The sequence below is a fragment of the Trachypithecus francoisi genome, unplaced genomic scaffold (genome assembly GCF_009764315.1).
Source record: "Trachypithecus francoisi isolate TF-2019V2 unplaced genomic scaffold, Tfra_2.0 Lachesis_group15, whole genome shotgun sequence".
Taxonomy (NCBI): Eukaryota; Metazoa; Chordata; class Mammalia; order Primates; family Cercopithecidae; genus Trachypithecus; species Trachypithecus francoisi.
The window spans coordinates 106232475-106244845 of record NW_022681460.1 but is presented as its reverse complement, the minus strand read 5'-3'; the positions used below and the strand labels follow the sequence as shown (position 1 = coordinate 106244845).

Below are 12371 nucleotides of genomic sequence, written 5' to 3'. Positions count from 1 at the left end.
GCAAATACGTTTATAATTGTCATATCTTCTTAGTGGACTGACCCTTTATAATATTAATATTATAATATTCTCTCTTTTTTTTTGAAACGGAGTCTCGCTCTGTCACCCAAGCTGGAGTGCAGTGGCCGGATCTCAGCTCACTGCAAGCTCCGCCTCCCGGGTTCACGCCATTCTCCTGCCTTAGCCTCCCGAGTAGCTGGGACTATAGGCGCCCGCCACCTCGCCCGGCTAGTTTTTTGTATTTTTAGTAGAGACGGGGTTTCACCGTGTTAGCCAGGATGGTCTCGATCTCCTGACCTCGTGATCCGCCCGTCTCGGCCTCCCAAAGTGCTGGGATTACAGGCTTGAGCCACCGCGCCCGGCCTAGTAACATTTTTATAGCCTTTTTTTTCTGATATGAGTACAACCCCTTCTAGCTTTCTTAGGGTTGCTGTGTGCATCAGATACCTTTCTCCATCGTTTTACTTTCAAACTATTTGTGTTCTTGAATCTAAAGTGTCTTCTGTAAACAGCATGGAGTTGGTTCTTTTTATCCAGTCTGACAATCTCTGCCTTTTGATTGGATTGTTGAATCCATTCACAGTTAATGTTATTATTCATATGGTTCATATTATTCATATTCATATTATTCATATAATATTATTCATATTATTCATAATGTTATTATCCATTCACAGTTAATGTTATTATTCATAACATTCATATTATTCATAATGTTATTATTCATTTACAGCTGCCATTTATTGTTGTTCTCTGTATGTCTTCAGTCTTTTGTCCTTTTGTTCCTCTCTTTTTTTTTTTTTGAGACGGAGTCTCGCTCTGTCGCCCAGGCTGGAGTGCAGTGGTGCGATCTCAGCTCACTGCAACCTCTGCATCCCGGGTTCATGCCATTCTCCTGCCTCAGCCTCCCAAGTAGCTGGAACTACAGGTGCCGGCCACCACACCCAGCTAATTTTTTTTTTTTGTATTTTAGTAGAGATGGGGTTTCACCGTGTTAGCCAGGATGGTCTTGATCTCCTGACCTCGTGATCCGCCCGTCTCGGCCTCCCAAAGTGCTGAGATTACAGGCGTGAGCCACCGCACCCAGCCTTTTTTTTGTATTTTAATGGAGTTTTTCTCTTATTGCCCAGGCTAGAGTGCAGTGGTGCAATCTCGGCTCACTGCATCCTCCGCTTTCCAGTTTCAAGAGATTCTCCTGCCTCGGCCTCCCAAGTCTCTGGTACTACAGGTGCCTGCCACCACACCCAGCTAATTTTTTTGTATTTTTAGTAGAGACGGGGTTTCACCATGTTGGTCAGGCTGGTCTCGAACTGCTGACCTTGTGATCCACCTGCCTCGGCCTCCCAAAGTGCTGGGATTACAGGCATGAGCCACCCCACCCAACCCTTTTTTGTTTTTGTTTTTGTTTTTTTGAGATGAAGTCTCACTCTGTCACCCAGGCTGGTGTGCAGTGGCACAATCTCAGCTCACTGCAACCTCCACCTCCTGGGTTCAAGCAATTCTCCTGCCTCAGTCTCCCAAGTAGCTGGGATTACAGGTGCCCGCTACCACACCTAGCTAATTTTTGTATTTTTAGTAGAGATGGGGTTTCACCATGTTGCCCAAGCTGGTCTCGAACTCCTGACTTCAAATAATCCACCTGCCTTGGCCTCCCAAAGTGCTGGGATTACAGGCATGAGCCACTGTGCTCAGCTCTCTTGTAATGTTTTTTATTTTGCATTAAGTGAGTACTTTCCAGTGTAACATTTTTATTTCTTTAATGATTACTATATATTTTTAGTTTTCTTTGAGGTCGCTCTAAGGTTTACCATACACAACAGAATCGACTTCAGATTTGTATCTCTTTTTGTGTTCTGATGTGTAAAACACATACAGAAAACTTCATGAAATATAAAATCACAGCTTACTGAACCACCCATGGGTAAAGCAAACCACCCATGCCCTTAGCCAAAGCAAGAAATACATTGCTGGCAGCCACAGATGGTCCTGTGTATCTACAGATAGTCACGATATGGTGTACTTCACTGACTGAAGCTTAATCCTGAAAGACCAAGAATCTAGGGAGTGGCGGTGGGCCTGAGTTAGTCTCTTTTTTCTCCAAGAATGCAGAGGCTGTGCATTTTTTCTGCAATTACGAAGAGAGCCGAGGCAATTACCTGGTGGATGTGGACGGCAACCGAATGCTGGATCTTTATTCCCAGATCTCCTCTGTCCCCATAGGTAAGAGCTGGGAAATCACTCCTTGGATATAACCTCTGTTTCTGTCTGTCCTAGTTGTGGCTATTCAGGTATTAGGCTGTGGCTTCCAGCAGGCACATCCCAGGGTGTTGCCTGACACTTTGCTCAGGGGTAGGAAAAAAATAAGTAAAGTGTAAAGGGCATATTATTAGACGTATTATATGTCCTCTCTCATCTACTCCTTCCCCAAATTCTACAAGGTAAGTATGTATTCATATCCCCATTTTGCAGATAGGTAAACAAAGCGTAGAAAGGTGTGATACCTTGCACAGGAATCATAGTTAGAACGCAAACCCATCGGTGTGACGACAGTGGTCCCCAGGGAAGTGTCTTAGGTTGAGTGTCCTCGAAGAAGAGCCTGAGGTGAGGATTTCCTTTTTCCCCTGCTTTTTTTTTTTTTTTTTTCAGACGGAGTCTTGCTCTGTCGACCAGGCTCGAGTGAAGTGGCACGATCTTGGTTCGCGGCAACCTCTACCTCCCAGGTTCAAGTGATTCTCTTGCCTCAGACTCCCAAGTAGCTGGGATTACAGGCTCATGCCACCATGCCTATCTAATTTTTGTATTTTTAGTAGAGACGGACTTTCACCATGTTGGCCAGGGTAGTCTAGAACTCCTGACTGCAAGTGATCTGCCTGCCTCAGCCTCCCACAGTACTGGGATTATAGGTGTGAGCCACTATGCCCAGCCTATTTTTTTTTTTTTTTTTGAGACAGGGTCTCACTATGCTGCCCAGGCTGGTCTCAAACTCCTGGACTCAAGTGATCCTCCCGCCTCGGCCTCCCAAAGTGCTAGGATGACAGGTGTGAGCCATTGAAACCAGCCAGAGGTAGGGATTCTTGGGCAGGTTATTGATTGAGGGAGAGCTCTCAGGAGAAAGGGGAGGAAAGAAACAGCCTACGGCGGGGGAAGAAGCTAAGAAGGAAGGTCTCAGCTGGAACTATCCACAGCCTGACCCCACTTGGGGCTCTGGAGCATGCACCACACCCCAGAGTTGGTCTCAGAATGAAGGAAAGGGTCTGGCTTTTTATGCCCCTTCACCAGCCAGTCATCACCCATCAGCTGCCAGAGGGGAGAACTTGTATTATCTCCTCGGCAAAGCGGCTTCCATTTGCCAAGCGCAGTTTTCCAGGCAAGGAGGCAGGTGGAGTTATTATCAACCAGCACACAGAGCAGCTGGGAAACGGTGACCTGCCCAGTAAAAGTGACCTTGGTGGGACGCCCACAGCCTCTGCCTCCCAGGGTCACCTCCCAGCCCCCAGTCAGCACCTCCCTCTGGACCCTGCTCAGCAGCCTGGAGCCTTTCCTTGAGACCCAGCCTTGGCTGTCCACACGGCTGCTTCTTCCCCTGCTCGTTTCCTCACACCTACTTATTTCCCACTAAGATGCTATTAGACAGTAAGTGGATGACTTATTGTTTTGGGGAAGTCCATCATTCAGGAATGCCTCAGCCATGGAAGGCATTTTGGAGACAAAGATTTACAAAACCCCATGTCCCCTTTGTGTGGGAGTGGAAGGGATGGGCTCTTGACTTGTCCTGGGTTCAAATCCTGGCTCCACTATATATTAGCTGTGGGATTGTGACCCACCCCCCAGGAGTCCCTCAGTCTGAATGCCCAGCTAGCCACTGTGTGCATGAAGGTCAGGGAATCAGATTAGCAGCGTTTGTTTTAAAAACTAGAAGTTTGGTCAGGCACGGTGGTGCATGCTGGTAATCCCAGCACTTTGGGAGGCCAAAGGAAGAGGATTGCTTGAAGCCGGGAGTTTAAAACCAATCTGGGCATTATAGTGAGACTCAACCCCTATCTCTACAAAAAATTTTTTAAATTAGCTAGGCATGCTGGTGCCTGCCTGTAGTCCCAGCTACTCTGGAGGCTCAGTCAGGAGGATCACTGGAGCCCAGGAGTTTGAGGCTGCAGTGGGCTATGATCACACCACTACACTTCAGCCTGGGCAACAGTGCAAGACCCTGTCTCAGTAAAAAACAAAAATGGAAACATTCTAGAAGCTCTAAAAGTTCTCTCTCTGGCCACCTGTCCTCCCATATCTGTAGTCTCTGAAAAGATTTTTTTAACTTGATACTTATTGAGAATTTACTATGCACCTGGCATATTGCCAAGTGCGTTGTATGTTATCTCATTAAATGGCTACAACTGCCTTAGAGTAAGGTCTTTTAACATCACCTCCAGTTGACTGATGGGCCCAAGTTTCAGGAGCTTACAGGGTTTTCCCGGCATACACAAGGAATCCAAGGCTAAGCCAGTGTGTGAACAAATGACTGTCTACCTCCCAAGCTTATTTCTATGGTAGCTGCCTTGCAGACACCTGCCCCTGACATGAAATGTGGGGGTCCCACAGCATCAAAAGCCCAAGGCAAAATTTCCCTGATCAGAGGGACCAGCTCTGCTCTCCTCTCTTCTTCAGAAGCCAGTAAGGCACACCGCATCTGAGGCTTAATGAGGTTTACCTATTGATAAGGAGCCAGGGCTTAAAGACCTTTGGCCCGGAAACAGTTGGAGAAACCCAGAGTGTTCCTTTTTTGAGTAAGGTGCACTTTTCAGTCTTGGGCCCAGCATGTGTTGGAGTAGGATGGGGGAGTGCCAGGGATGAATGTTAATAGTCCTCCCCACCTTTGTTCCCCTCCGTGACTCTCCCATCTATCTTCTCGACCAGGCAGCGTGGAAGCCCAAGGCATTTCAAATCACTTTCACTTTTCTATTCTATTAGGAGAAAATCTGCCCTGGGTGATGTCAGGTCTTTAATACCTGACTCCACTGGCTGATCTCTTACTGTGGAGGAGTGCGCGGCCCAGGCTCAGAGGCTTGGGCAGGCAACAGAAAGATTGTTCCCATGGCATCCAACCTCTGGCCACATTGATATAAAGTCTCCTTTCAAAGTTAATGTATTTGGCCGGGCACAGTGGTTCATGCCTGTAATCCTAACATTTTGGGAGGATAAGACAGGAAGATAGCTTGAGCTCAGGAGTTTGAGACCAGCCTGGCCAGCATGGTGAAACCCTGTCTATAAAAATAAAAAACAAAAAGTAGCCGGGCATGGTGGTGCCGTCCTGTAATCCCAGCTATTCAGGAGGCTGAAATGGGAGGATTACTTAAGCTGGGGAGGTTGAGGCCGCAGTGAGCCGTGATTACACCACTGCACTCCAGCCTGGGCAACAGAGTGAGACCCTGTCTCAAACAAACAAAGAAAACAACAAAAAAAGAAAAGTTTCAAGGGGTGAATTCTGAGATTAGCTGGTGACGTTCAAATTCAGCAGGAGTTAGTATGAACCTTGTGGTGGAAATTCAGGCCGTGACATCAGCAAGCTCGGTTTGCACAAACTCCAGTTGACCATCTTGGTCCCCCTATGGCTTCCAGACACATGAAAGTGAGGATGCATGCATCAGGGTGAGAGCTGTGATTTTTTGGAAACTCAAGTCAAACACATGAGGTCAGCTGCTGAGTTCTTTTCTCAGAGAGAGACACTGCTGCCTCTTGTGCTCCAACCTTATGTGTAATTGTCTCCCAGGACTGACTGGGAGATGATCTACAGGGCAGGTGCATTAATTACCAGGAGACAGAAAGTGGCTTGACTTCAGGCCGGGTTCGGTGGCTCACACCTGTAATCCTAGCACTTTGGAAGGCCGAGGTGGGCGGATCACTTGAGGACAGGAGTTCAAGACCAGCCTGGCCAACATGGTGAAACCTCGTATCTACTAAAAATACAAAAAAATTAGCCAGGTGTGGTGGCACACACCTGTAAACCCAGCTACTCCGGAGGCTGAGGCACAAGAATCGCTTGAACCTGGGAGGCAGAGGTCTCAATGAGCCAAGATTGTGCCACTGCACTCCAGCCTGGGCAACAAGGCAAGACTGCTGAAAAGAAGAGAGGGGTGGGGAGGGGAGGGGAGCTTGACTTGTTAGGGGAGGCCAACATGCAATAGAATGGTTAAGAATGTCTTTCAAAAACCCCTGGAAGATTACAACAATCTTGCTTGAGTCTAACATAACTACAGAGTAATCCTTATTAATTAACTTCAAATATTTTAATTTTAATTTTTTTCTTTTTTTATTTCTTCTTTTTTAAAAATGGGATACATGTGTAGAACCTGCAGGTTTGTTACATAGGTATACGTGTGCCATGGTGGTTTGCTGCACCTATTGTCTCGTTATTTTAATTTTTTTTTTTTTTTTTTTTTTTTTTTGAGACGGAGTCTTGCTCTGTCGCCCAGGCTGGAGTGCAGTGGCCGGATCTCAGCTCACTGCAAGCTCCGCCTCCTGGGTTTACGCCATTCTCCTGCCTCAGCCTTCGGAGTAGCTGGGACTACAGGCGCCCGCCACCTCGCCCGGCTAGTTTTTTGTATTTTTTAGTAGAGACGGGGTTTCACCGTGTTAGCCAGGATGGTCTCAAACTCCTGACCTCGTGATCCGCCCATCTCGGCCTCCCAAAGTGCTGGGATTACAGGCTTGAGCCACCGTGCCCAGCTATTTTAATTTTTAATAGAGTGCGGACCAGCGTCTTTCCCAAGCCTGAGCCCCATCTCAGTTCCTCTCCCAGAAGCAACCATCATTATCAGCTTCTTCTAGAGAGAGATTCAGTGTGTGTGTAAGCACCCACATATCCTGTGTCTCTCCTTCTTCACTTAGCAGATCTCAGAGATTATTCTAACTCAGCACAAATAAATCTCTCTCACCCTTTTCTACAGCTGATTTGTTACATTAGAAGGCTTATTTCCCTGACTCACTATTGATGGATGGTAGGTTGCTTTCAAGTCTTGAGATATGAGTGTCACAATTAAGATCTGTGCTCATAGATCTTTATACACACTGTAGGATAAATTCATAGAAGAGCAATTGCTGAATCCGAGTGTGCTAAGCCTTGTCGTGCAATGTCAGGCCCAGTCTGGATGGTAAATGCCGTGGGACTCTGGGAATAAGCAGATGTATGAAGGCAGGACGAGGCCTGCGGGTCACAGATTGCAGGTGGCATCACTACTCACTCAGTCCCTGAGCAAACATTCATCGAGATTTGACTCAGCCAGTGGGCGCTGGGAAGGAAGGTGAGGATCTTCTCTGCAATTCGGCACTCGGGAGTGTTGAACCACACTCCCCAGTCAGCCCCAGGCTTGAAATTTTCTTACATTTATCTCTCTTTTAATATTTTATTTTATTTTATTTTATTTATTTTGTCTATTCTATTCTATTCTATTCTATTCTGTTCTATTCTGTTTTGAAATGGAGTCTCACTGTCACCTAGGCTGGAGTGCAGTGGCACAATCTCAACTCACTGCAACCTCCACCTCTCGGGTTCAAGTGATTCTCCTGCCTCAGCCTCCCGAGTAGCTGGGATTACAGGAACACAGCATCACACCCAGCTAATTTTTGTATGTTTAGTAGAGACGGGGATTCACTATGTTGGCCAGGCTGGTCTGGAACTCCTGACCTCAGGTGATCCGCCTGCCTCAGCCTCCCGAGTAGCTGAGACTACAGGCGCGTGCCACCCCACCCGGCTAATTTTTGTATTTTTAGCAGAGATGGGGTTTCGCCATGTTGGCCAGGCTGCTCTGGAACTCCTGAACTCAGGTGATCCGCCTGTCTCAGCCTCCCAAAGGGCTGGGATGACAGGCGTGAGCCACCATGCCCGGCGCATTTATCTCGCCTTATGTTTATGTAGTCCAGTAGGTCTCAAACCTGAACAAGCATCAGAATCTCCTAGAGAACTTGTTGGATTTCTAGGCTGCCCCCTGAGAGATTCTGAGTCAGGGGTGTTAGGTGGGGCGCCAGTAATCTCTTTTTGTCAACAAAGGATAAAAGGCCCTTTGGTGCTTAAAGAGAGTTGCGGGGTTGGAAAGGAAGGGAGAGGGAAGGAGAGGAGGAAGGGGCATGGAGAACCCGTGGATGCAATGAGATCTCTAACAATACTCTCCTGCCCTCAGGTTACAGCCACCCCGCCCTGCTGAAACTCATCCAACAGCCTCAAAATGCGGTAGGTCTTGGGGTTGCACAGAATAAAGACAAAACATGTTCATGGCCAGTCACAGAATCACTGGGCAGACTTTGGCAATAGTCCTTGCATTCATTCATTCCATAAATATTTATCGAGCCTGTATAATGTGCCAGGTACGTGGAATGCTTTGATGAACGAAAACACAGTGCCCACATTCCTATGGAGGCAGTCAATTAACCACACACATGAACAGAGAATTGCAACCATATTAAGTGCTACAGAGTAAGGTAGGCAGTGCTTTGTGGGCATAAAAGAATGATGCTAACAGTTAATGTTTATGGAGAGCATAATTTGCACCACACGCTGTGTTCAGCACTTTCTAGCTGTAATATTGACAAGTCTCTGAAGCAGGTACTCTTGTTATCCCCATTTTACAGATACAGAAACTGAGGCACAGAGTGGTTAAGTATTTGCCCAAGGTCACACAGCTAGTGGAGGCGCTGAGAATAAACCCACAGGAGCTGAGTTATTTGGGGATGGAGAGGGTGGGTGTCAGGGAGGCTTGCCAGGGAAAAGACTTTTCAGCTGAGATCTGAAGGAAAGGAAGGTCTGGCAGGTCATGAGTCGGGAGAAATGGTCCCAGCAGGGAGAAGAGGGCAGCGGCGAGGGCAGCGGCAAGGGCAGCGGCGCGGCTGGAGCAGAGAGAGTGGGGAGGGATCCAAGGAGGACTAGAGTAGCAGCAGGGTACATGGTTTTCAGACGCCACCTAAACCGGGGTTCTGAACTCTCACACTGTTGACATCTGTAGCCAGATAATTCTGTGTTGTGAGGGGCTGTCCTGTGCATTGAGACACTGAGCGGCATCCCTGGACTCTACCCACTAAATGCCAGTAGCAACTCCCTCCTGAGGCTGTGACAACCAAAAACTGTCTGCATACATGGCCAGATGTCCCCTGGTGGATACAGTCACTCCACATGAGAACCCCTGCAATAGAAGACATTCATCTCTATCCTGAGAGAGGTGGAAAGCCATTGCACATTTATACTAAAGTATATGGCCGGTCACGGAGGCTCACACCTGTAATCCCAGCACTTTGGGAGGCTGAGGTGGGCAGAGCATTTGAGGTCAGGAGTTCGAGACCAGCCTGGCCAGCATGGTGAAACCCTATGTCTACTAAAAAGACAAAAATTAGCCAGGTGTGGTAGTTCGAGCCTGTAATCCCAGCTACTTGGGAGGCTGAGGCAGAAGAATTGCTTGAACCCAGGAGGTGGAGGTTGCAGTGAGCTGAGATGGTGCCACTGCACTCCAGCTTAGGCAACAGAGGGAGACTTTATCTCCAAAAAAAATAATAATAATAAAATAAAAAGTATAATGCCCATGCAGGCATGCATACAGCCTAAATGCACAACTCAATGAATTTCCCACGTAACCAGTGTTTCACAATTTTTTTTTGTTACTGGAACATCCCCTTAAGGAGCATTTTTAGACATTATTTTCCTAGTTGTTCCCTATCATGAAATTGTAATACAAAAATACAGTACATATGGAGTATATCTGTGTGTTGTATTTATGTCTGTGCTTTATATGGAACAGAGTAAGATTTTTTTTTTTAACTCCCATTGAGAATGAACGAGTTGTAATGAGGAATCAGAACATGTCCCCACCCAGTTATTATTCCTTCCAACCAAATTAAGTAGACCACTCCACTTACTTTTTTTTTTTTTTTTTTTTTTTTTTCCTGAGGCAGAGTCTCGCTCTGTCGCCCGGACTGGAGTGCAGTGGCCAGATCTCAGCTCACTGCAAGCTCCGCCTCCTGGGTTTACGCCATTCTCCTGCCTCAGCCTCCCGAGTAGCTGGGACTACAGGCGCCCGCCACCTCGCCCGGCTCGTTTTTGTATTTTTAGTAGAGACGGGGTTTCACCGTGTTAGCCAGGATGGTCTCGATCTCCTGACCTCGTGATCCGCCCATCTCGGCCTCCCAAAGTGCTGGGATTACAGGCTTGAGCCACCGCGCCCGGCCTCCACTTACTTTTAACAGATTGCTGCATTTCTCCAGTTTTGTTTTCTTGCTTTTTTCTTGAGACAGAGTCTTGCTCTGCTGCCCAGGCGAGAGTACAGGGGTGCAATCATGGCTCACTGCACCCCGGGCTCAAGCAATCCTCCCACCTCAGCCTCCTGAGTTGCTGGGACTACAGGTCCCCACCACCACACCCAGCTAATTTTTGTTTTTTGTGGGTTTTTTTTTTTTTTTTTGGTAGACATGGGGTTTCACCATGTTGCTCAGGCTAGTCTCGAACTCCTGGGCTCAAGTGATCCTCCTGCCTTGGTCTCCCAAATTCCTGGGATTACAGGTGTGAGCCACCACACCCAGTTGTATTTCTCCAGTTCTTTATTGCATGTCAGGGAAGCTTTGCAGTGTGTATCTTTACCTTGTCTGGCTTATTTCATTCAAAATGATGTCTGGGTGATTCCTCCTGGTGTGTAATTGCAGACCATCTATCCTCATGGCTTTAGAGCCTTCCCCTCTGTGGATATCCTGCAATCCTATTGTCCACGGGTATTTGCATAGCTCCAGTTCAGGGCTCTTATGAAGACAGCTGCTATGGACGGTCATGTGTGTGTCTTCTGCTGTACACATTGATGTGTTTCTGTTAGATACGAAGCTGGGAGTGGAAGTGCTGGCCATGTACAGCTCCTGCAGATCCTGCCAGACAGTTCTCCAAACTGATCGCACCAACTCCACTCCCACAGCTGGGGGAGGGTTCCAGTCTCGCCACATCCTCACCAACACGGAGTATCACTGAAGGGTTTTCTTTGACTCAGAGAGGAACATACTTATCCACACACGACAAGGAACTTGATCCCAAAAAGAAATCTAAGAAAGGCAGACGGAAGAAAGTCCCAATCCTGGTCGGAAGCAGGATCCCTAGCCCTAAAACGTTCTTCCCTTTAAATAAAGAGTGGGAGCTAATAGGAAAGAACCACATTTTCTTCTTTCTGAATGGGTGTGCCCTGCCTGGGAGGGGCCAGGGGACACTCTTGCCTCCAATTAGTTGACAGGTTTAGGGGCTGCTGTAGAGGGAACTGGTGTCCTCCTGAAGGTGTCTGATGAGGCCCACTGCGGCTGGAGGCTCCCGAATGTGTTTACATCCAAAGCCTGGCTTTGTTTTGAAACGTTGTGCAAATCCCAGATGCCTTGGCAGTTGGTGCTGAAAAAAAATGTGTCAACAAACATGTCAGACACATTTGCAGTGTCAACCGCCTCCAGAGGCAGAACCGTCCTCAACAACACATGACGTCAAGGCCCAGAGATTCCGGCTGGGTGTGGTGGCTCATGCCTGTAATCTCAGCACTCTGGGTGGCTGAGGTGGAAGAATCCCTGAGGCTAAGAGTTGGAGACCCGCCTGGGCAACATATCGAGAGCCTGTCTCTACAAAAACCGTTTTTTAAAAAAATTAGCCGGGTGTGGTGGTGCATACCTGTAGTCCCAGCTACTCAGGAGGCTGAGGTGGGAGGATTGCTTGAGCCCAGGAAGTCATTGCAGTGAGTTGTGATCTCGCCACTGCACTCCAGCCTGGATGACAGAGTGAGACCTTGCCTCTAAAACAAAACAAAACAAAAATATATCCCAAAAAACAAAGGCCCAGGGATTCTGATTTCAGGGGACAGTACTATCCTTTCCCTGCTGGGAGCTCCCCCAACTTTCCCTATTCCCCACTAACCTTTCACCTCTCTCTCCCCTCTCACCTAGTCGGGGACTGGTTCTAACCCTCAAGTCTCCCACTTGGCTTTCTGCCAGCAACCTCTCCCCATCGATCCCTCCCACCTCCCTTCTCACCTCTTCCAAACCATCCTCTAAACTGCACTGCACGTGGAACCCTTCCCTGGTACTCACTGCCTTCCAGCTGTGTCCCAATCTCCTCCACCTCAAATGCCAAGCCCTTGGAGAGCTGCCTTCCACTTTCTTCTTTAGTCTTATTGCTTGACATTTGCTCACTCATTGGTTATTGACTGAATGCTTCCAATGTGCCAAGCACTGTTTTCAGCACTGGGATTTGATGGTGAATCCACGTTCTCCATCCCAGTCTGGGCTGAGTTGTTCTGCAGAGGAACTGGGTTTGGAGACCCTGAGGCAGTCTTAGAGAGGGGACAACTGACCTCCATGGGCTAAAAGGTTTTCAGCAGGACACG

The 12371-nt window shown here is 47.8% G+C and overlaps 1 protein-coding gene across 5 annotated transcripts in view; it reads left to right on the top strand.

Moving 5' to 3' along the window:
- The window catches only part of ABAT (4-aminobutyrate aminotransferase), a 111593-nt gene that overhangs the window by 76328 nt on the left and 22894 nt on the right, over positions 1-12371 (top strand). For all 5 annotated transcript variants that reach the window (XM_033235796.1, XM_033235794.1, XM_033235795.1 and 2 more), the window contains 2 exons: positions 2103-2220; positions 8169-8218. In XM_033235796.1, the coding sequence (XP_033091687.1) occupies positions 2103-2220; positions 8169-8218 (168 nt within the window). The remainder of the gene's footprint in view (positions 1-2102; positions 2221-8168; positions 8219-12371) is intronic.